General features: G+C 37.9%; 1 protein-coding gene across 1 annotated transcript in view; it reads right to left on the reverse strand.

The window, feature by feature from the left end:
• Lrrk (Leucine-rich repeat kinase) overlaps positions 1-26,122 on the reverse strand; it is a 1,005,461-nt gene that overhangs the window by 187,457 nt on the left and 791,882 nt on the right. The window contains exons 30-34 of the mRNA XM_070091737.1: positions 23,999-24,077; positions 23,396-23,620; positions 23,103-23,225; positions 8,159-8,361; positions 3,061-3,220 (exon numbers count right to left, since the gene is read on the reverse strand). Of these exons, the coding sequence (XP_069947838.1) occupies positions 3,061-3,220; positions 8,159-8,361; positions 23,103-23,225; positions 23,396-23,620; positions 23,999-24,077 (790 nt within the window). The remainder of the gene's footprint in view (positions 1-3,060; positions 3,221-8,158; positions 8,362-23,102; positions 23,226-23,395; positions 23,621-23,998; positions 24,078-26,122) is intronic.

The raw sequence follows: 26,122 nt of genomic DNA on the forward strand, positions 1-26,122 counted from the left end.
ACAACAGTTTTGGTAATCCCGCACCTCCTCCTAACTTCCAAACTACGAATTCTCTGCATTATATTCACACCACACATTGCCCTCAGACATGACATCTCCACTGCCTCCAGCCTTCTCCTCGCTGCAACATTCATCACCCATGCTTCACACCAATATAAGAGCGTTGGTAAAACTATACTCTCATACATTCCCCTCTTTGCCTCCAAGGACAAAGTTCTTTGTCTCCACAGACTCCTAAGTGCACCACTCACCCTTTTCCCCTCATCAATTCTATGATTCACCTCATCTTTCATAGACCCATCCGCTGACACGTCCACTCCCAAATATCTGAATACATTCACCTCCTCCATACTCTCTCCCTCCAATCTGATATCCATTCTTTCATCACCTAATCTTTTTGTTATCCTCATAACCTTACTCTTTCCTGTATTCACTTTTAATTTTCTTCTTTTGTACACCCTACCAAACAATTATTATTATTATTAATATGGCATCAAGGCTAGTGACACTCTTAGTAGATTTTAATATGTACCTGCATGCTAGCACAGTGTGTAAGTTTATTTAGGTACACATACACATAGGTATAATTATCAGAGTAGTATACATAAAATATGCAATAACTTTAAAACACTTGAAATTTTGGAAAATTTCCAGATATAACTGAGAGACGTGGAGCTCATGGAGAATGTAAACAAAGTGACACATGAAGACTGTATTAGCGAGTCAGGTAGGGTGGAGAGCCGTATAATGAGTTTTGGTCACAATTTGGAATGTCCACATTAGTGAAATGCCACAAAGCGAAACACTGTAAAGTGGGGCTTAACTGAACAATAACTGCAACACAGTAAATACAGTATGTATTACAGTATTAACCCCTTCACTGTTGGAAGCACAAAATTAAAAGTTCTGACAATGTCCAGAATTAAAAAAAAAAGAAATTATTATTTCTTCTGAAACAGTACAGAATCTTTTTCTGAAAGTAATGACACTAAAAATACAAAATTTGATAGAAAACTTACAGAATTACACAGGCACAAAGTTAGTGGTCTAGATGCAATTTACTTCGGCAATTTTGCCCACTTTCAGTCTATTTTAAGCCAGTTACATTACTCATTTCAATCATGTTCTTAGCTATTTCACTGGTTTGCATTCTGTTCTATTGACTGGACACAAGAAACCACCCATTCAACTCTCAGAACTACTGTATGAGGTGCACAGAGATCAGTAACTTGGCAAATTTGATGCAAATTTAAAAAAATTCTAATTTAAAAACAGAGTCCAAAATAAACATTGTAGACATTCCAGCTACTAAAGCAACATTACCTCTGTTTATTATGTCCCCAGATGTCTCCTGTATTACACTTGACCTCCATTTTAAGTTCATCACACAAGAATTGAAGTTTTGCTCTATATCTCAAAGAATAAAACACCCAGGAATGATTGGCTGTGGTTGAGGAAGTCCCTATAACTGAAGTAGACCTAGTAAAAAACCTATAAAACAGAATGAGGGGTACAAGGCCTTACCTGTCCTCATGAAAATAGCAAAAAAATCAAATACTTTTGCTATTTTGAGCCCAATTTCAAACTACAGTGGAACCTCAGTATGTGACCTTAATTCAGTCCAGAAGGCTGTTCAAGTGCCACTCCATTTGAGTATCGAACAAGTTCTTCCCAACCAATTTAGAGCAAAGCTCTGGCAGGTTGTATTTGTTTGGTTGAGTGCTGAGCTTTGTTCAAGTAGGGAGCTGGTCATATACCGAGGTTCCACTGTACTTCCATTTCTGAAACCAACCAAGATCATCTCTGTTTCAATAGTACGTCTTCTTTTCTATCAACTAATTCCAAGAAATAGTTAATCAAACCACAAATATCATCCTAGAAAAAAACCTCAGTCACAATTTTAAACTAAACACAAGGTTGGAGGACTTTTATATATTGCACACACTCACAGTAGAGACTCAGTAAAAGGGTTAACTGTGATACAATATTGCAGTATTAACTATAAAATGGTATTACAGTATTAACTAATACACTACAGCCTCTCCTAACTTAACGACGGAGTTCTGTTCCTAGGACCACATCGGTAAACAAATTCATCACTAAGTGAGGAGCATACTATAATGGTAGTGGGTTTGTGTCAACCATCTTTGGTATTGTTTTAGTGTCACCTTTGCACCATTTATAACATTTCTGGTATATTTTTAAATGTTTATACAGTAGTGTACAGTATATTGTAATAAACAGAATAGTATAGGGAATCGGCTCTAATATACATTATTTAGGTATGCATACTGGTCAGAGAGCCCATCATAAATCCGAGCCATTGGTAAACGAGTACATCGCTAAGTGAGGAGAGGCTGTATTACTGTAACACAGAATTATCTGCAATACAGTTTTCCAGTTAATGTACATAGGGGACATTTGTCTAGATTTTCCTGGGTGTACTTTTGGTGTGGGCATGTCATGATCACCACCATCACTGAACAAAAGCATCCAATCCCTCATTGAACACACACTCACATCAATGCTTTCACTATTTTCATTGTCTGATGGCCAGCCTTATGTAATCAAGTGATCTGTGAAATTTTTTCGTGTTACTGACTTATTCCTGCCCATACTAATTTGTCTATAGACAAAAATGTCCAATTAACTCGACATTCAAGATCCTGTGGTGCATGGAAACCACAAATATTCGTCCATCACATGAGCCTAAAAGGCACTGCTGACAGGCCATGGCCAATAGCCTTAAGGAATTTCATGTCCTGCTATGAGTTGCCAAGCTGCCAATGGTTTTGTTGCATCAAAACACCTAACAGGGTTGGACACTTTTTTGACATTAAAATAGGCTGGGCACCTCCACCCAGCATACTTTGATGACAAGCATGGTAAATATAGGAAGAAAACTTATTCTCTTAAGTGAGAAAGCACACTAAAAATTTAATTTGAGCTTATAGTAAAAATACTACTGTGCACAGATATCTGAGAATGTATACGTTATATATTGTATTATATAAGAGTAATTTATTGAATTTCTTATGAATGAATGGCTCTGCACAGTACCTATAGCCTCTGTTGTAAGTCCATGATAAGACGAGGGTCGTGATGGCTTACGCTCCTCAGTGTTTGCCATATAGAAGGCAGAATTGCCAACAATGGTAGATCCAGACGTACTGGAAAACTTTTTGCTCCGCACAGCCCAGCCTCTTGAACGTACTGGAATCTGAGAGCCAAGAACTGTATAAATAATTGTTAGAGTATTTACACATGATTTTCTAAGTAATGACTGACTGATATGCTCAGTGCCGATAATTTCTATTGAATAAAATCTTCAAGAATAATATTACATTCTTCCTCATGTACTTATCTTTATCTATCTCAAAATTAAATTTATAAGTTATAACCACCACAGGTTTCTATCAACAAGTGTATGCCCTCTGGCACACTACTATTTATTTACTTATTTAATTTATTAATTTGAACATGATACAGTGAAGTACAAAAAAATACAGTGGTTAAGTGTAACATGCCAAAGCCCCTTGTATGCAGAGCATTATGGGCATGCTTAAGATTAACTAATCAATGATATATTCAGAGGTAAACATTACTGTAAACAGATAACAATTAAGCACAAATGAGTATTTCAAAGACAGGTCATATGGTCATTTACTGTGCTGCTGTGCATTCAGTAGAATGGAGTATTCTGTTAGGTAATGTAATTAAAAATAACAAAGTTTGATTGGGTCACAGGTTAAACTTTTATGAGATACAATTATTCAGCATTTATTTAGTTGTGGGTGAGTAAGTGATTTTTAAGTAGAGACTTGAATTTATAAACCGACAGTGTTTCTTTTATATTCACAGGTAATGAATTCCGATTTTTGGGCCTTTTATGTGCACCGAGTTTTTGCATAGTGTGAGATGGACACAAGGAACATCAAAGAATGATCTGTGCCTTGTGTTATGGTCATGTGCTCTGTTGAGGTTGGTAAGGAGACGTCCAAGTTAAGTGTTCTATGTATGTAGTAGGTACAATAATAAGTATGGATGTTTTGTATGGTGAGTAGGTTTAGAGTTCTGAATATTGGTGGAGTGTGCTGCCTGTAGTGGGAATTTGTTATCATTCTGACTGCAGCCTTTTGTTGGGTAATTAATGGTCTGAGATGGTTTATTTAGGTAGTAGGTTGGTAGACAGCAACCGCCCAGGGAGGTACTACCGTCCTGCCAAGTGAGTGTAAAACGTAAGCCTGTAATTGTTTTACACGATGGTAGGATTGCTGGTGTTTTTTCTGTCTCATAAACATGCAAGGTTTCAGGTACGTCTTGCTACTTCTGCTTACACTTAGGTCACACTACACATACATGTACAAGCATATGTATACACACCCCTCTGGGTTTTCTTCTATTTTCTTACTAGCTCTTGTTCTTGTTTATTTCCTCTTATCTCCATGGGGAAGTGGAACAGAATTCTTCCTCCGTAAGCTATGCGTGTTGTAAGAGGCGACTAAAATGCCAGGAGCAAGGGGCTAGTAACCCCTTCTCCTGTATATATTACTAAATATGAAAGGAGAAACTTTTGTTTTTCCTTTTGGGCCACCCCACCTCGGTGGGATACGGCTGGTGTGTTGAAAGAAGAAAAGATGGTTTATTGTTGTTGAGCCCCATGCACAAATTCCATAGGTGAGATAGGGGTAAATACGTGAGTGATATAGGGCCAGGAGGGCTGACTGTGGAACATAGCACTGTATCTTCAATAGTATGCCTACGGTCTTGGAAATTTGTTGTGTGTGTGTTTGAAATTTGAGTCTATTATCAAGGTGGATTCCTAAGAATTTTCCCTCTGTGAGCTTTGTGATAGGTGATCCATTTATCATTATGTTAAGAGGGACATCTGTAGCTCTGTTACCAAACTGAATGAAGTAAACTTTGTCAGTGTTGAGAGGAAGTTTGTTAGTCCTCATCCAGGTAGATATTTTCTGTAATTCAGTATTCACAGTACACTGTATTGGCTAACATGACTGGGCTCGGGTGAGAGAAGACTTATGTAGTGTCATCTGCAAATAGTGTGGGTTTGAGTAGTTGCGATGCATTTGGTAGGTCATTTATGTAAACGAGAAAGAGAAGAGGGCCAAGGAGACTTCCCTGTGGGACACGAACTGTAATTAGCTGTGCGGAAGAGTTTGCTCCATTTGTGTACACATATTGGCTTCTGTTGCTGAGGTATGACTTTAGGTAGTTGAGGGAGTGCCCTCTTATACCATAGTGCGACAATTTTATGTGGAGCAAGTCATGGTCAACTGTATCAAAAGCTTTACGTAAATTAATGAAGATCCCCAGTGGGACTTCTTTTTTCTCTAGTGCAGTGTATATTTGTTCTAGCATGTGTATAATAGCATCATTCACATTTTTATTAGGCCTGAACCCAAACTGACAGGGGTTGAGTATGTTGTGGGAGATGAGGTAGGAATAGATTCGCTTATGAATTAATTTTTCGAAGATTTTAGAGAGAGGGTGTAAGTTGGATATTGGCCTATAGTTATTCAAGAAGTCTGTTTTGTCTCCTCCTTTATGGATCGGGGTAACCCTCGCTATTTTGAAAACTGTAAGGAAGGTAGAGGATTCGAAGGATTTGTTGAAGAGTGTTGCAATGATTGGTGACAGCACTTGCAACGCTTTTTTGTATATAAAGGGTGGTAAGGTATTTAAATCTCCTGTCTTGTTTTTTAGCGTGTTGATAATAAGGGAGACTTCTGTTGGGTTAGTCGGAGCTAGGAACAGTGTGTTTGGGTAGTTGCCAGTGAGGTAGTCATTGGGTAGGGTATTTGAGCTTGGGATTTTATTGGCAAGGTTTTTTCCTATGGTGGAGAATTCATTGAGTCTGTTTGCTGTTTCAGTTGGTGGGAGTTGGGGTTCATCTGGTTTTGTTAGTTCAGTTGCGCAATTTCATGATATCTTTTTTGTTCCTAGAATTTCTGATAGGGTTTTCCAGGTCTATTTTATATCACCTTTTAAGCTGGGTAATCTGTTCTCATAATACAATTTTTTAGCCCTTCTTATCAGGCTGGTTACGATTGACGAGTAACGTTTTGTTAGGTCTCTGGTTATGCGACCCATTCTGTACTGTTTTTCATATTGGTGCTTTGTATTTATGGATTTGAGGATGCTGGGTGTTAGCCGGGGACTGTTCAGTCTCTTAGCTGTCATCTGTTTAGTTTTTTAGGGCAGTGCTTGTTATAGAGGTATTGGGTCTTTTTTAGAAAATTATTAATACATTCGTCAATACCTGTATAGATTTCTAGCTCAGTGTGCCAGTCAATGTTTGTCACTGCTGTTGTGAAGTTATTAATGGCTGCCTCATTGTGAAGTCTGAAAGTGACTTTAGTAGTGTCTTGGGGTAATTTGCCTAGATTAGTTATGAGGAAGGTAGAGTAGTGGTCTGTGGTATTATCTGTGATTATGCCTGATTTTAAAGGGGATATGGCACTGGCCCAGATGTGGTCTAGTAGTACTATTGAGAAACTCTCTGCATACATTTTTTCTATTTTCTTCTTTCAACAAACCGACCACATCCCACTGAGGCAGGGTGGCCCAAAAGGAAAAACGAAAGTTGACCCTTTTAAATTTAGTAATATATACAGGAGAAGGGGTTATTAGCCCCTTGCTCCCGGCATTTTAGTCGCCTCTTATGACACGCATGGCTTACGGAGGAAGACTTCTGTTCCACTTCCTCATGGAGACAGTTTTTCATATGATTATTTATTTTACGTAATTATAAAATATTCTAATTTGTTATAGTTGTCTATATAGTGCTATTATAATATAATAACTATAATATTACATGCTATTCTGTACTGTCATTATAAGAAGAAAAACTCTAGCAGTTTTCCTTCTGTCACACAAGCTATAAAAAATTAAGCAACCAGAGTTAATTGCACATTTGTTAAAAATTTACAGTTCTTTCTGGCTTTGCTAACAACATGCTACATTGTCTTCCTTTTCCCACATTCTAAGCTGATTGGCATTATTATTTTCAGCTAACACAATCATACAGCATTAGAAAGGCCAAATATCTACCCTCTCATGAAGTTGAATGTGCAACCTACCCTACAATCATGTGAATACATTATATATACACACACAAACAAATCCAGGGGAAATCCATAAAACTGTCAAATAACCAAACGGAAAACAGAATAAAACTGTATTAAAAAGATAATCAAAATGTGCAGTAATATTAAAGAAGAGATTTGATCTGACATACAGATTAAATCTATGACTATATAGTGTAGAGATTTTTGATGGGATAAAAAATACTGTTTCAAGAAGACTCTCGTATTATATTGTTGCTGGAGAAGCAGATGGAGAAAGTATGAATGTATGACAAAAGGCTAAATGCTGACAGGTAAAAAGAAGTTGGAATTCTGATAGATAGACACAGACAGATTAAGACAAAGAAATAGAAACACAGACAAAGGAAAGCGAGATGCTTATAGACAGAGACAAAAGCATCCAGAAAAACACACAAACAGAAACAGACAATGACAATGAGATAGAGACAGACAGCCAGACAGATAGGCAAATAAAATCTATTAAGCTACCCTGACATTCAAAACTTATTAAAGATAAGTGGGCAAATTGCTATTAATTAGATTTTAAAAAAAGCATTGGACAGACTTCCTGATGGAAGGCTAAATGGGAACTACAAAGCAGAGGATAAGAGATCCATTGTGTGAAAGAAAAATGCAAACAGCACTGGGTATTAAGAGAATTTCAAACACTGATATGGCTCTAAAGGATTCTGTATTCCTGTAAGTGGAAATGAAAGGTAAAAAAAAAAATGGGTGAAGAAAACTTTTTCACAAATTCTACACGGCATGCATCAATAAAAAAGTTAGTCTATGGCATTATTGTTAAAAATTACACCACAATACTGACAAAGATATAATACAAAATTAGCACTACCAAACACTTTTGTACTGCAAAACAAAAGCACATCAGTAAGAAAACCACCAATAATTCCAAATCCATAAAACTGTGTTATTAGTTAATCTTTCTATCTGGCAGTATCCTAACAAGAAATTAAGCCATACAAGAAGCAACAGCTAGAACAACAATACCAAAGAAAAGAAAAACTGGACGTTTCCCCTGGAAGAATGAGCACCTTTACCCTAACATCCATGCCAAGTAGTCCACTCCGCAGCTGTTCCTCCGAGGGCAGCAGAGAAGGAATGAGAAGGGTTCTATTGTCCCATGTGAGAGCCACCTCAAATTTGTTGAGTAAATTCACTATGTATGACTTGGCATCCACAGGGGCACATGTTGATGACTTGAACACGTGCTTCAGATCATCAAGTTTCATGATGCCTGAAAGAAAAATATCAGTATGCAATAAATATAAAATTGTATGGAGTGTGAGCAGGTTAACATTTCTGAAGGGATTCAGGGAAACTGGTTAGCAGGACTTGAGTCCTGAAGATGGAATGTACAGTAACTGTACTCTAAAGGAATCTATATTTATGTATTTTTTATTTTTTCAACAAGTCAGCCGTCTCCCACCGAGGCAGGATGACCCAAAATGAAAGAAAATCCCCAAAAAGAAAATACTTTCATCATCATTCAACACATTCACCTCACTCACACACATTCACTGTCTTTGCAGAGGTGTCCAGATACAACAGTTTAGAAGCATATATAACATACCCCTCCAAACTGCCAATATCCCAAACCCCTCCTTTAAAGTGCAGGCATTGTACTTCTCATTTCCAGTACAGGTCCTCCATCACAAATCCGGCATCATTGGGACCTGTGGTGTGCCGGATTACTGAGTTTGCCAAACTACAGAGTGGTTAGGTTAGAATACACTTAATAAAATAAACCAACTTGACTTACACAGTTCATTGAACATTGGCAAAAATCGAACATTTCTGCTACTTTGAGCTCAATTTCAAGGTACTTTTCATCATGAAAGCAATCAAAATCATGTCTATTTCTGTAATATATCTTCCATTCTATCAAATGAGTCCAAAAAATGAGAATACAACCATAAAAACCATACAAAAATATACTGCAAAGAGGCGGCTAATGGCTGAGAAGTGAAATCCCTTATTTATCGTCCGTCTTTTTCATTTTTGTTGTACGTTAAGAAGCATCTTTCCATCATACATTGCCCAAGTTTCAATGAGATAGCCCAACAAACAACCGAGAAAAAAAAAATATTTACCAAAAATCATATATGGCAAGCCCAAGCCAGGTACTGGAAATAAGTCACTTTGTCTGACTTTTCTGGGTTATCCTAGGTTCTCTATACATACGATGCTATGTATGATAATCTATGTAACTGTATTTGTGTATACCTGAATAAACTTATTTACTTCTAGTCTGTCAACTGAGTACAAGAAACAGCCCATTCACGTACTTCAACTACCCAATAAAGTGGTCAGAAAATGGCAATTTGGCCGATTTCACACAAATTTCAACAGATGCCAATTTCAAAATAGGGTCCAGAATAAACAATGCAGACATTCCTGGCACTAAAATAACATTTTCTCTGTTCATTAGTCACAGCTACAGGCCCCTCTTATATTACTCTTGCTTACCATTTGGAATTTTTATTCACAAAAAAAAAAAAATAGAATATTTACTGTTATGCAGACTACTGCATTATTGTAATAATTGTATAAATAATGTCAATCCATTCTTGACTCCATACTGGAAGTTAGACTGGCAGGCGGACAGGTATTGGACGGTGACGTCATTTGTTTACTCTTGAGCTTCGCTAAAGAATAGAACATTTTCGCTACTGTGAGCGCAATTTCAAGGTACTTTTGATCATGAAAGCAATCAAAATCATATCTATTTCTGTATTATATCTTTCATTCTATCAAATGAGACCGAAAAAATGAGAATATAACCATAACACCCATACAAAAATATACCGCTAAGCGGCCGCTAATGGCTGAGAAGTGAACTCCGCTATTTATGGTCTGATTTCTTTCATTTTTGGTGTATGTGAAGAAGTATCTTTCCATCATACATTGCCCAAGTTTGAATAAGATAACCCAACAAACAACTGAGAAAATAATATAATAATAATAATAATAATATCTTTATTTACTTCCCATACATGTACAAGGTATACAGGCCTAGATAACATAAGTGACATACTACTGTATAGGAGGGAACTTGTTATGCTGAGTATTTCAAGAAAATTAGGTCAGTGTCCCAGGATAACACCCACACTAGTCGACTAACACCCAGGTACCCATTTACTGATGGGTAACATAGACAACAGGTGTAAAGAAACATGCCTAATGTTTCTACCCTGGCTGGGAATCGAATATTTACCAAAAATCATACATGGCTAACCCAAGCCAGGTACTAAAAATAAGCCACGTTGACTTTTTTGGGGTTATCCTAGGTTCTCTACACATATGCTGCTATGTGTGATAATCTATAGAGAGAAAATAACTTTTTTGTTTCATGTTTATGGTGGGGTACGAGTGTATATCATAGTTAGCCCTGTGCTATACTCCGTTTTCTCTAATATAAGCCCCCAAGACAAGGATAGGAGAATGGTATATGTTTACCAAATCCTCTTCATAACTTTGCCGAACTGCTCGGTGTTATGCCAAATATTAATTCTGGAGTATTTAACATGTTTTATGTTATTTATATTGTTTCTTATGTCATATTATATCAATTGTGATAGGCAAATAAGCTGTAGTGTTGATATTAGCATAATAATAAAGCATATTCTCCTGCATCATGAGACTGAGTTCATGACAACCAACAGTGGCTTCAAAGCCACCTTATCTTTAATGGATAATGTACTGTGTAGGTGCTTTACATAATGAGAAGCATTTCTTTTATTCATTGGAACCATGGCTAGGGGTAAAAGTAAGCAGGTTAAAACAATAAATGGAGAAAAAGAAATTGGAATGACTTATGCAGCAAGTAGCACCACCAAACAGTACCAGCAGGTTGGTGTGGCGACCCTGGAAATTTGAAATTATGCTAGCCAAAATTAGTGCCGAATAACTGAAGGAACCGAATAACTGATTTATTTATTTATTTATTTATTTATTTAAAAATTTGAGCACACATACAGAGGTACAACAAATACAGGTAAGAGCAGTATGCCAAAGCCACTTATACTATGCATAGCATTACGGGCTGGCTTAAAATTAACTTAAGATTAACTAAGCAATGATGAAATCAGTGATAAAACATTAATGTAAACAGGTTACTATAAAGCACAAGTGAGTATTACAAAGACAGGTCATATGGTTGTATGCATTGTTGTACATTCAGTAGAATGGAGTATTCTGTTAGGTAGTGTATTTAAAAAATAATAAAGTTAGATTGGGTTTTAGGTTTAACACTTATGTGATATAATTGTGAGAAACATTTAAGATATACAATTTATAAGGTTCAGTTATTCAGTATTTATTTGGTTTTGGGTGAGTAAGTGATCTTTGAGAAGAGACTTGAATTTATAAACAGGTAGTGTTTCTTTTATATTTACAGGTAATGAATTCCAGATTTTAGGGCCTTTTATGTGCATTGAGTTTTTACATAGTGTGAGATGGACACGAGGAACATCAAAGAGTGATCTGTGCCTTGTGTTATGGTCATGTGTTCTGTTGAGGTTGGCAAGGAGATGTTTGAGGGGAGGGTTAATATCAGAGTTAAGTGTTCTATGTATGTAATAGGTGCAGTAGTAAGTATGGATGTTTTGTATGGTGAGGAGGTTTAGTGTATTGAATATTGGTGGAGTGTGCTGCCTATAGTGAGAATTTGTTATCATTCTAACTGCAGCCTTTTGTTGGGTAATTAGTGGTCTGAGATGGCTACTTGTTGTTGAGCCCCATGCACAAATTCCATAGGTGAGATAGGGGTAAATAAGAGAGTGATATAGGGCCAGGAGGGCTGACTGTGGAGCATAGTACCGTATCTTCGATAGTATGCCTACAGTCTTGGAAATTTTCTTAGAAATTTGTTGTATATGTGTATGAAATTTGAGTCTATTATCAAGGTGGATTCCTAAGAATTTTCCCTCTGTTAGCTTTGTGATAGGTGATCCGTTTATCATTATGTTAAGAGGGACATCTGTAGCTCTGTTACCAAACTGAATGAAGTAGGTTTTGTCAATGTTTAGTGTAAGTTTGTTAGTTCTCATCCAGGTAGATATTTTCTGTAATTCGGTATTTACAGTATTGGCTAGTGTGACTGGGCTCGGGTGGGAGAAGACGTATGTAGTGTCATCTGCAAATAGTGTGGGTTTGAGTAATTGCGAAGCATTTGGTAGGTCATTTATGTATAGGAGAAAGAGAAGAGGGCCAAGGACACTTCCGTGTGGGACACCAACTGTAATTGGTTGTGCAGAGGAGTTTGCCCCATTTGCATACACATATTGGCTTCTGTTGCTGAGGTATGACTTGAGGTAGTTGAGGGAGTGCCCTCTTATACCATAGTGTGACAATTTTACGTGGAGCAAGTCATGGTCAACTGTATCAAAAGCTTTACGTAAGTCAATGAAGATCCCCAGTGGGACTTCTTTTTTCTCTATTGCAGTGTATATATGTTCTAGCATGTGTATAATAGCATCATTAGTATTTTTATTAGGCCTGAATCCAAATTGGCAGGGGTTGAGTATGTTTTGGGAGATAAGGTAGGAGTAGATTCGTTTATGAATTAATTTTTCGAAGATTTTTGAGAGAGGGTGTAAGTTGGATATTGGCCTATAGTTATTCAACTCTGTTTGGTCTCCTCCTTTGTGGATCGGGGTGACCCTTGCTATTTTGAGTACTGTAGGGAAGGTGGAGGATTCAATGGATTTGTTAAAGAGTGTTGCAATGATTGGTGATAGCACTTGTGACACTTTTTTGTATATAAAGGGTGGTAAGGTATTTAAATCTCCTGCCTTGTTTTTTAGTGTGTTGATAATAAGGGAGACTTCGTATGGGTTAGTCGGAGCTAGGAACAGTGTGTTCGGGTAGTTGCCAGTGAGGTAGTCATTTGGTGGGGTATCTGAGCTTGGGATTTTATTGGCAAGGTTTTGTCCTATAGTGGAGAAGAAATCATTGAGTCTGTTTGCTGTTTCTGTTGGTGGGAGTTGGGGTTCATCTGATTTTGCTAATTTTATTTCGCTATTTCGTGATATCTTTTTTGTTCCCAGAATTTCTGATAGGGTTTTTCAGGTCTTTTTTATATCACCTCGTAAGTTGGATAATCTGTTCTCATAATACAATTTTTTTGCCCTTCTTATCAGGCTGGTTAGGATTGACGAGTAACGTTTTGTTTGGTCTCTGGTTATGTGACCCATTCTGTACTGTTTTTCATATTGGTGTTTTGTATTTATGGATTTGAGAATGCTGGGTGTTAGCCAGGGACTGTTCAGTCTCTTAGCTGTCATCTGTTTAGTTTTTTTAGGGCAGTGCTTGTTATAGAGGTATTGGGTCTTTTTTAGAAAATTATTAATACATTCGTCAATATCTGTATAGATTTCTAGCTCAGTGTGCCAGTCAATGTTTGCTACTGCTGTTGTGAAGTTATTAATGGCTGCCTCATTGTGAAGTCTGAAGGTTATGAGGAAAGTCGGGTAGTGGTCTGTGGTATTATCTGTAATTATGCCTGATTTTAAAGGGGATATGGTGTTGGTCCAGATGTGGTCAAGTAGGGAAACACTAGTCTCTGTAACTCTTGTAGGTTTTGTTACTGTTGGTAGCAACATACAGTTACTCATTGTGTTTGTGAATTCAGTAACGTGTGGGTCCTGGTCTTGCAGGAGATTTATATTGAAGTCACCTGAGAGTAGTAAGTGATCTTTGTTCATGCGTGCATCAGTTATCATACTTCCTAGGTTTTGACTAAATTGGCTAATGTTTGACTGTGGAACTCTGTAGATGTTTATCAATGTGAGAGGTTTTTGTAGGTATTTGGATTTGAATTTGGCTATTATATATTCCCCATGTTCATCCCTTGTGCAAGTATTAGTGATACATTCTAGTTGGTCTGAGTAGTATATGGCTGTGCCACCCCCTTGTTGGTCTGGCCTACAGTTGTGTATGGCTGTGTAACCAGGAATGGCATAGACATCTGTACTATCAGGCTTTAGCCAGGTTTCAGTTAGTGTAATGATGGACATATTGGCATGTAAGGAATTTAGTAATGCTATGAGGTCATCGTAATGCTTGCTTAAAGATCTGATATTGTAGTTAAAGATAGTTATGTTGTTGTTGGCACTGAGAAGTGCCTTTGATTGTTCTGCAGTGTAGTAATTACAGTAACTGTTTGATTCATTTAAGTCATTAAATAAGAGATTGGTATCAGGATCAATGCTTGTAATCATAAGATTTGTAGTGAATCTATAGTTGATTTGTGATGGTGGACCTGTACTCAAGTCCAGCTATATAAAAATAACCAGTTTCCTTGAATCCCTTCACTAAATATTACCCTGCTCACACTCCAACAGTTCGTCAGGTCCCAAAAATCATTCATCTCCATTCACTCCTATCTAACATACTCACAAATGCTTGCTGAAAGTTTTTTTTTTTTTTTTTTTTTTTTTTCAACAAGTCGGTCGTCTCCCACCGAGGCAGGGTGACCCAAAAAAGAAAGAAAATCCCCAAAAAGAAAATACTTTCATCATCATTCAACACTTTCACCACACTCACACATTATCACTGCTTTTGCAGAGGTGCCCAGAATACAACAGTTTAGAAGCATATACGTATAAAGATACACAACATATCCCTCCAAACTGCCAATATCCCAAACCACTCCTTTAAAGTGCAGGCATTGTACTTCCCATTTCCAGGACTCAAGTCCGACTATATGAAAATAACCGGTTTCCCTGAATCCCTTCACTAAATATTACCCTGCTCACACTCCAACACATCGTCAGGTCCCAAGTATCATTCGTCTCCATTCACTCCTATCTAACACGCTCATGCACGCTTGCTGGAAGTCCAAGCCCCTCGCCCACAAAACCTCCTTTACCCCCTCTTTCCAACCCTTTCGAGGACGACCCCTACCCCTCTTTCCTTCCCCTATAGATTTATATGCTTTCCATGTCATTCTACTTTGATCCACTCTCTCTAAATGACCAAACCACGTCAACAACCCCTCTTCTGCCCTCTGACTAATGCTTTTATTAACTCCACACCTTCTCCTAATTTCCACACTCCGAATTTTCTGCATAATATTTACACCACACATTGCCCTTAGACAGGACATCTCCACTGCCTCCAACCGTCTCCTCGCTGCTGCATTTACCACCCAAGCTTCACATCCATATAAGAGTGTTGGTACTACTATACTTTCATACATTCCCTTCTTTGCCTCCATAGATAACGTTTTTTGACTCCACATATACCTCAACGCACCACTCACCTTTTTTCCCTCATCAATTCTACGATTAACCTCATCCTTCATAAATCCATCCGCCGACACGTCAACTCCCAAGTATCTGAAAACATTCATTTCTTCCATACTCCTCCTCCCCAATTTGATATCCAATTTTTCTTTATCTAAATCATTTGATACCCTCATCACCTTACTCTTTTCTATGTTCACTTTCAACTTTCTACCTTTACACACATTCTCAAACTCATCCACTAACCTTTGCAATTTTTCTTTAGAATCTCCCATAAGCACAGTATCATCAGCAAAAAGTAACTGTGTCAATTCCCATTTTGAATTTGATTCCCCATAATTTAATCCCACCCCTCTCCCAAACACCCTAGCATTTACTTCTTTTACAACCCCATCTATAAATATATTAAACAACCATGGTGACATTACACATCCCTGTCTAAGACCTACTTTTACCGGGAAGTATTCTCCCTCTCTTCTACACACCCTAACCTGAGCCTCACTATCCTCATAAAAGCTCTTTACAGCATTTAGTAACTTACCACCTATTCCATAAACTTGCAACATCTGCCACATTGCTCCTCTATCCACTCATATGCCTTTTCTAAATCCATAAATGCAATAAAAACTTCCCTACCTTTATCTAAATACTGTTCACATATATGCTTCAATGTAAACACTTGATCTACACATCCCCTACCCACTCTGAAGCCTCCTTGCTCATCTGCAATTCTACATTCTGTCTTACCTCTAATTCTTTCAATTATAACCCTACCGTATACTTTTCCTGGTATACTCAGTAAACTTATTCCTCTATAATTTTGACAATCTATTTTGTCCCCTTTCCCTTTATATAAAGGGACTATAGATGCTCTCTGCCAATCCCTAGGTACCTTCCCCTCTTTCATACATTTATTAAACAAAAGTACCAACCACTCCAACACTATATCCCCCCCTGCTTTTAACATTTCTGTCATGATCCAATCAGTTCCAGCTGCTTTACCCCCTTTCATTCTACGTAATGCCTCACGTACCTCCACCACACTTACATTCTACTCTTCTTCACGCCTAAAAGATGGTATACCTCCTTGGCCAGTGCATGAAATTACCACCTCCCTTTCTTCCTCAACATTTAAAAGTTTCTCAAAATATTCTCGCCATCTACCTAATACCTCCCTCTCCCCATTTACTAACTCCCCTACTCTGTTTTTAACGGACAAATCCATACTTTCCCTAGGCTTTCTTAACTTGTTTAACTCACTCCAAAATTTTTTCTTATTTTCATTAAAATTTCTTGACAGTGCCTCTCCCACTCTTTCATCTGCTCTCCTTTTGCACTCTCTCACCACTCTCTTCACCTTTCTTTTACTCTCCATATACTCTGCTCTTCTTATAACACTTCTGCTTTGTAAAAACCTCTCGTAAGCTACCTTTTTCTCTTTTATCACACGCATTACTTCATCATTCCACCAATCACTCCTCTTTCCTCCTGCCCCCACCCTCCTATAACCACAAACTTCTGCCCCACATTCTAATACTGCATTTTTAAAACTATTCCAACCCTCTTCAACCCCCCCACTACTCATCTTTGCACTAGCCCACCTTTCTGCCAATAGTCGCTTATATCTCGCCCGAACTTCCTCCTCCCTTAGTTTATACACTTTCACCTCCCTCTTACTTGTTGTTGCCACCTTCCTCTTTTCCCATCTACCTCTTACTCTAACTGTAGCTACAAGTAAATAATGATCTGATATATCAGTTGCCCCTCTATAAACATGTACATCCTGGAGCCTACCCATCAACCTTTTATCCACCAATACATAATCTAACAAACTACTTTCATTACATGCTACATCATACCTTGTATATTTATTTATCCTCTTTTTCATAAAATATGTATTACTTATTACCAAATTTCTTTCTACACATACCTCAATTAAAGGCTCCCCATTTACATTTACCCCTGGCACCCCAAATTTACCTACTACTCCCTCCATAACATTTTTACCCACTTTAGCATTGAAATCCCCAACCACCATTACTCTCACACTTGATTCAAAACTCCCCACGCATTCACTCAACATTTCCCAGAATCTCTCTCTCTCCTCTACACTCCTCTCTTCTCCAGGTGCATACACGCTTACTATAACCCACTTTTCACATCCAATCTTTATTTTACTCCACATAATCCTTGAATTTATGCATTTGTAGTCCCTCTTTTCCTGCCATAGCTTATCCTTCAACATTATTGCTACTCCTTCTTTAGCTCTAACTCTATTTGAAACCCCTGACCTAATCCCATTTATTGCTGGAAGTTTTTTTTTTTTTTTTTTTCAACAAGTCGGCCGTCTCCCACCGAGGCAGGGTGACCCAAAAAAGAAAGAAAATCCCCAAAAAGAAAATACTTTCATCATCATTCAACACTTTCACCACACTCGCACATTATCACTGTTTTTGCAGAGGTGCTCAGAATACAACAGTCTAGAAGCATACACATATAAAGATACACAACATATCCCTCCAAACTGCCAATATCCCAAACCCCTCCTTTAAAGTGCAGGCATTGTACTTCCCATTTCCAGGACTCAAGTCCGACTATATGAAAATAACCGGTTTCCCTGAATCCCTTCACTAAATATTACCCTGCTCACACTCCAACAGATCGTCAGGTCCCAAGTACCATTCGTCTCCATTCACTCCTATCTAACACGCTCACGCACGCTTGCTGGAAATCCAAGCCCCTTACCCACAAAACCTCCTTTACCCCCTCTCTCCAACCCTTTCGAGGACGACCCCTACCCCGCCTTCCTTCCCCTATAGATTTATATGCTTTCCATGTCATTCTACTGTGATCCATTCTCTCTAAATGACCAAACCACCTCAACAACCCCTCTTCTGCCCTCTGACTAATACTTTTATTAACTCCACACCTTCTCCTAATTTCCACACTCCGAATTTTTTGCATAATATTTACACCACACATTGCCCTTAGACAGGACATCTCCGCTGCCTCCAACCGTCTCCTTGCTGCTGCATTTACCACCCAAGCTTCACACCCATATAAGAGTGTTGGTACTACTATACTTTCATACATTCCCTTCTTTGCCTCCATAGATAACGTTTTTTGACTCCACATATACCTCAACGCACCACTCACCTTTTTTCCCTCATCAATTCTATGATTAACCTCATCCTTCATAAATCCATCCGCCGACACGTCAACTCCCAAGTATCTGAAAACATTCACTTCTTCCATACTCCTCCTCCCCAATTTGATATCCAATTTTTCTTTATCTAAATCATTTGACACCCTCATCACCTTACTCTTTTCTATGTTCACTTTCAACTTTCTACCTTTACACACATTCCCAAACTCATCCACTAACCTTTGCAATTTTTCTTTAGAATCTCCCATAAGCACAGTATCATCAGCAAAAAGTAACTGTGTCAATTCCCATTTTGAATTTGATTCCCCATAATTTAATCCCACCCCTCTCCCAAACACCCTAGCATTTACTTCCTTTACAACCCCATCTATAAATATATTAAACAACCATGGTGACATTACACATCCCTGTCTAAGACCTACTTTTACCGGGAAGTAGTCTCCCTCTCTTCTACACACCCTAACCTGAGCCTCACTATCCTCATAAAAACTCTTTACAGCATTTAATAACTTACCACCTATTCCATATACTTGCAACATCTGCCACATTGCTCCTCTATCCACTCTATCATATGCCTTTTCTAAATCCATAAATGCAATAAAAACCTCCCTATCTTTATCTAAATACTGTTCACATATATGCTTCAATGTAAACACCTGATCTACACATCCCCTACCCACTCTAAAACCTCCTTGCTCATCCGCAATCCTACATTCTGTCTTACCTCTAATTCTTTCAATTATAACCCTACCGTACACTTTTCCTGGTATACTCAGTAAGCTTATTCCTCTATAATTTTTACAGTCTCTTTTGTCCCCTTTCCCTTTATATAAAGGGACTATACATGCTCTCTGCCAATCCCTAGGTACCTTCCCCTCTTTCATACATTTATTAAACAAAAGTACCAACCACTCCAACACTATATCCCCCCCTGCTTTTAACATTTCTGTCATGATCCCATCAGTTCCAGCTGCTTTACCCCCTTTCATTTTACGTAATGCCTCACGTACCTCCCCCACACTTACATTCTGCTCTTCTTCACTCCTAAAAGATGGTATACCTCCCTGACCAGTGCATGAAATTACTGCCTCTGTTTCTTCCTTAACATTTAAAAGTTCCTCAAAATATTCTCGCCATCTACCCAATACCTCCATCTCCCCATCTACTAACTCCCCTACTCTGTTTTTAACTGACAAATCCATATTTTCCCTAGGCTTTCTTAACTTGTTTAACTCGCTCCAAAATTTTTTCTTATTTTCATTAAAATTTCTTGACAGTGCCTCTCCCACTCTATCATCTGCTCTCCTTTTGCACTCTCTCACCACTCTCTTTACCTTTCTTTTACTCTCCATATACTCTGCTCTTCTTATAACACTTCTGCTTTGTAAAAACCTCTCATAAGCTACCTTTTTCTCTTTTATCACACCCTTTACTTCATCATTCCACCAATCACTCCTCTTTCCTCCTGCCCCCACCCTCCTATAACCACAAACTTCTGCCCCACATTCTAATACTGCATTTTTAAAACTATTCCAACCCTCTTCAACCCCCCCACTACTCATCTTTGCACTAGCCCACCTTTCTGCCAATAGTCGCTTATATCTCACCCGAACTTCCTCCTCCCTTAGTTTATACACTTTCACCTCCCTCTTACTTGTTGTTGCCACCTTCCTCTTTTCCCATCTACCTCTTACTCTAACTGTAGCTACAACTAAATAATGATCCGATATATCAGTTGCCCCTCTATAAACATGTACATCCTGGAGCCTACCCATCAACCTTTTATCCACCAATACATAATCTAATAAACTACTTTCATTACGTGCTACATCATACCTTGTATATTTATTTATCCTCTTTTTCATAAAATATGTATTACTTATTACCAAATTTCTTTCTACACATAGCTCAATTAAAGGCTCCCCATTTACATTTACCCCTGGCACCCCAAATTTACCTACTACTCCCTCCATAACATTTTTACCCACTTTAGCATTAAAATCCCCAACCACCATTACTCTCACACTTGATTCAAAACTCCCCACGCATTCACTCAACATTTCCCAAAATCTCTCTCTCTCCTCTACACTTCTCTCTTCTCCAGGTGCATACACGCTTATTATAACCCACTTTTCACATCCAATCTTTATTTTGCTCCACATAATCCTTGAATTAATACATTTATAGTCCCTCTTTTCCTGCCATAGCTTATCCTTCAACATTATTGCTACTCCTTCTTTAGCTCTAACTCTATTTGAAACCCCTGACCTAATCCCATTTATTCCTCTCCACTGAAACTCTCCCACCCCCTTCAGCTTTGTTTCACTTAAAGCCAGGACATCCAGCTTTTTCTCATTCATAACATCCACAATCATCTCTTTCTTGCTGGAAGTATATTATGTATATTAGAATTAAAAATAAATAGGATAATCAGCAGAAGTAATGCTCACAAAGAAGTCACCCTGCCTCGGTGGGAGACGACCAACTTGTTGAAAAAAAAAAAAAAAAATGAACTACAAAGGATATGATAGTTTAAATAATAATAAAGCAAAATGCAAAGTTATATATAATAATAACATGTACAAGACATACAGGCCTATCTGACATCAATGACATACTACTATATATAAAGCCACTTGTTATGCAAAGCATTTCGGGCAAATTAGGTAAATTTTGTCACAGGATGCGACCCACGCCAATCGACTAACACCCAGGTACCCATTTTATACTGTATTAATGTTAGTAGAATTACTGACAATTTTTTTTTTTTTTTTTTTGAACAAGTCGGCCGTCTCCCACCGAGGCAGGGTGACCCAAAACAAAGAAAATCCCAAAAAAGAAAATACTTTCATCATCATTCAACACTTTCACCATACTCACAGATTATCACTGCTTTTGCAGAGGTGCTCAGAATACAACAGTTTAGAAGCATATACGTATAAAGATACACAACATATCCCTCCAAACTGCCAATGTCCCAAACCCCTCCTTTAAAGTGCAGGCATTGTACTTCCCATTTCCAGGACTCAAGTCCGACTATATGAAAATAACCAGTTTCCCTGAATCCCTTCACTAAATATGACAATATGTTAGGTAAAAGGACACAAGTGCAACTAATGTGACATTTTATTGTGGCAACATTTTGCCCTCCAGGAGCTTTACCAGGCTTGATAAAGCTTCTGAAGAGTGAAACATTGCCACAATAAAATGTCACATTAGTTGCGCTTGTGTCCTTTTACCTAACCATTTTATACTGATGGGTCAACATGGATAACAGGTGTCTTAAGGAAACATGTCATAATGTTTTCCAGCCGTACCGCGGATTCGATCTCCAGACCTCAGTGTGTTGCACACGTGCAACAGCTTGGTATCTGTAGTGATGTGACATTTCACTTGCTCAGCAGGCTTTTTCGATCAAAATACAGACAAGATAATGGAAGCAGTGGAGATGTAGATATGAGTGATCAGTCTCTCAGTACTGAAGATGAAGAAAGTCTGAGATGGTCAGCCCCTCAGGCTCAAACTTACCTCTTCTTCAAGACTGAAGGACTGATCACCTTACATCTACATCTCCACTATTTCTGTTGTCTATGCTGTACTTCGACTGAAGAAGTGTGCTGAGCAGGCAAAAATGTCTTCTTAATAAAGAAGCAAAATTTGTACATGTCTCTTACTCATCTACTTGATGTGATGATTTTGTATAGCATTAACAGGGCCTATGAGAAGGGAGGTTCAGCTGATACATTACTCCAGTGCCTGGACTTTAAAGATGAAGATTTTACAGCAGAAATGCAACATTTACCTTTAGTACTAAAGCAAATTTTGGGAAACTAGAACTGAATCCTTTATTATTGCTAAATTCATTAAGAGACTACAAACTCTTGAGATATTTCCAAATGTTTGTGTTAGCTTAAGAATAGTGTTGACAATTCCAGCAACAGTAGCATCAGCAGAGATATTTTAGCAAACTCAAACATATAAAAAATATTTTTAAAGTCTACTACTCAAACATATAAAAAATATTTTTAAAGTCTACTATGTGTTAAACCTGACTTGCTGATTTAGCAAAACTTAATACCGAATCAAGCATTGCCAGAGAAATTTATTTTGATAGTGTTATTAGAAATTTTACAGACAAAAAAATGCCAGAAAAGCTCATTTCACTAAGTAGTCTAAGTAAATATTAAACTTTTAAGAATTTATTTTATTTGAAAGAACTTTTGATTAAAAATTTAGGCACTTGTATAGTTACAGGTAAACAAAATTTTCAAAATCTAAAAAGTATATGTTATCTGGTCATTCTGCTGCACAGGATATAAAATATTTATGAAAGTTTACCAATGGTTTTACTGGACTCTAAATTCTCATTTTGAGAGAAGCCTCAGCCTGCCCCAAGGGGCCCCAAAGCAGTTTTGCTCCACCTTGCAAAATTTCTCTTGGAGGCCCTGTCCATTAATATAATGATTCTGTATAATTTCATATTCATTTCAGTGAAGACATCGTTGAACAGTATGATACTTTCATATGGGTTTTCTTGAGTATGAACGTTCCTATTTTACTTACCATTTCGAGCAAATGGGTTGATTTCTCTTATGGTGACCACATGAGCCAACATATCACACAGCCATTGAGGGTCAAGGAAGTATAAGTCCTTCAAGGTTGCATCTTCATAATGAAGCATAACACCTGTTGGAATATGACCTTACAATCCAAAATTCACATACTGTACATGGAAAGGTGCTCTGAAAATATGTAAACTGATATTATTCTCACCATAAATCAATATATAATCAGTTTGAAAGGTTGCAGAATCATTCTATCCTTTAATTATTTCAATGAATATAATGTAAACCCACCATTCTCATGGAGAAAAGTTGTGCCTTGATTGAGCTCGGCTACATCTCTGAATGGACGGTGACCTCTACTAGACATCTCCTGGGTAACAAGAGCCTGATATTTGTCTGCAGGCAACACTGGGTCACGGCCCTGAACACGTCGTTCCAGAGCCAGAACACCAACAACATCCTCTAAAGCAAGGTAAGAGGCAGGGATGCGTTGCTCAAGCAACCGTTCTTTGCTCCCTGTTGATACATGAAACAACATTTGTTAGTTTTTTAGTACTTTTGTAGTTAGGTGGAACTGACCTGGATATCAACTGCAATGTACCACAGTGAAGACTTTTTAAAAAATTATTATTTGTTGAAAAGTATTCTAAAAACATTATGATTAAAAATTATACATTCTTGATCAAATTAATACATCTGAATATTTTATAGAAACTTTTTCTTTCTTTCAACACACCGGCCGTATCCCACTGAGGCAGGGTGGCCCAAAAGGAAAAACAAAAGTTTCTCCTTTCACATTTAGTAATATATATAGGAGAAGGGGTTTTTATAGAGACAATATATATAAAAAATACACTAAATGCTACATACAGAACAACCTGCTTTCATAAATACCAGGCGTTTTGAGACTGAAGACGGTGTCATATATCAAGTTGCAAAGAAGCTTAATGTTGTGTCTTGTCTTGCAGCTCACCTGTAAGAGAGTGCACATATGTGATGCTAAAAAAAATATTCAAGGTACCATCCAATTTGTTAACACTGGTACAAGCAAATTATTTCTTAAAAATGTTGTATCTCTCATAATAGTTTAAAAATATCATAAGGTACAATGTCTTTTTCTTGTTGATCACTAATGAAGTTATGGCTGTAAATATTAGAAGTCAGTGTATATTTTATCAGCATTCTCTTCTATCAAAAAAAGTCTTCCGAGCACATACTTCTCTTTGTTGAGTTACCACACAATAGTCACTGTACAATGTATCTCAATCACCATCTTAGTAATACAGTGGACCCTCGAGTTTCGTAAGCCTCGCGCTTCGTAAATTTCGCCTTTCGACAACTTTTTTCGTCAAAACATAGCCTCGCGGTTTGTAATTTGCCTCGCCATTTGTCGGTCATCCGGAACATGTACGAGCAACCTCCCAGTGTCCACACCACACAAAGGTGCCCCACACACCATTCCCGGTCAGTGTGGCATTGTTTATTGGCGAGTGACCATCACCCCACACATTCATATGATACATTTCATAATATTCCATTATTTTTTGTGCTTGAAACTGCTAAATAAGCCACCGTGGGCCCAAAGAAAGCTTCTAGTGCTGGCCCTTTGGTAAAGAATGTGAGAAACATGATAGAATTCAAGAAAGAACACACCAGCCAGGGTACTTCCCCACACACAATTTGATTTGAATGGAACTTGCACATGAGTGAATAGAATTATCAAAGCTTATTGCTTGGGGAGCATTGAAAATAGGGTTGTGCAAATATTCTGTTAGTGGGATGGTTTGTGAAGGACCTGCCACTAGGACAGCCAAGCTGGTCCTAGTGGCATTAAAAAACAAAGAAGGGAAGTAACCCCGGATAAGGACTTGGTACCTAAAGTCTATGGAAGGGGATTCCCCTTCCAAACAATAGTGTAACTTCTTCATCCTCTCCCCTCCTCCTGTCTTCCATAAAGGTAAGTGTGATGTTATTATTGTTTTATACGTGATGTCTCATTGTTTTCTGTATGTAAATCTATATTTAATGAAAAAAGAAAATTTTTTTGTTGATACTTTTGGATGTTTGGAATGGATTACAGTGGACCCCTGACTTGCAATATTAATCCATTCCTGAGAGCACATCGTAAGATGAAATTATCGTAAGTTGAATTAATTTTCCCCATGAGAAATAATGGAAATCAAATTAATCTGTGCAAGACACCCAAAAGTATTTAAAAAAAAAAAAATTTACCACATGAAATATACATTTTCCTACGTGCTGTTGGAGTGTGAGCAAAGTAACATTTATGAAGGGGTTCAGGGAAACCGGCAGGCCGGACTTGAGTCCTGGAGATGGGAAGTACAGTGCCTGCACTCTGAAGGAGGGGTGTTAATGTTGCAGTTTAAAAACTGTAGTATAAAGCACCCTTCTGGCAAGACAGTGATGGAGTGAATGATGGTGGAAGTTTCTCTTTTTTGGGCCACCCTGCCTTGGTGGGAGTCGGCCAGTGTGATAATAAAATAAAATAAAAAAAGAAGGATACATGCACAATATATATTGTGCATGTACTACTCTACTAAATGAGAATAAATGACACTTATCTTTATTGAAGATGCATCAATGACTGATGAGACACTGTGTCCTCGGAGTGCCTTTTCCTCCTGAGTAATGTAGGTCCTGTTTGGCATTTTCTTCCAGAACAGGCTTTATCACACTGTGTATGCCACTACGATTCTTAAATCTCTCAAGCCAATCTTTGCTGACCTTAAATTCACCAATATGAGCACTAGTTCCAGGTATTTTTTCCTGTTCACCTGGGTGTTAGTCAACTGTTCTGGGTTGCATCCTGGGAGACAAGATTAAGGACCCCAATGGAAATAAGTTAGACAGTCCTCGATGACACACTGACTTTTTTGGGTTATCCTAGGTGGCTAATCCTCTGGAGTTAATTGTTTCTCGGTATTCTCGATAAGCCACACCAACAACAGTGCTACAGCAGCAGCAGCTGTTAGTGCTATGGCAGCAGCAGCTGTTAGT

This window comes from Cherax quadricarinatus, chromosome 37 (assembly GCF_038502225.1).
Source record: "Cherax quadricarinatus isolate ZL_2023a chromosome 37, ASM3850222v1, whole genome shotgun sequence".
NCBI lineage: Eukaryota > Metazoa > Arthropoda > Malacostraca > Decapoda > Parastacidae > Cherax > Cherax quadricarinatus.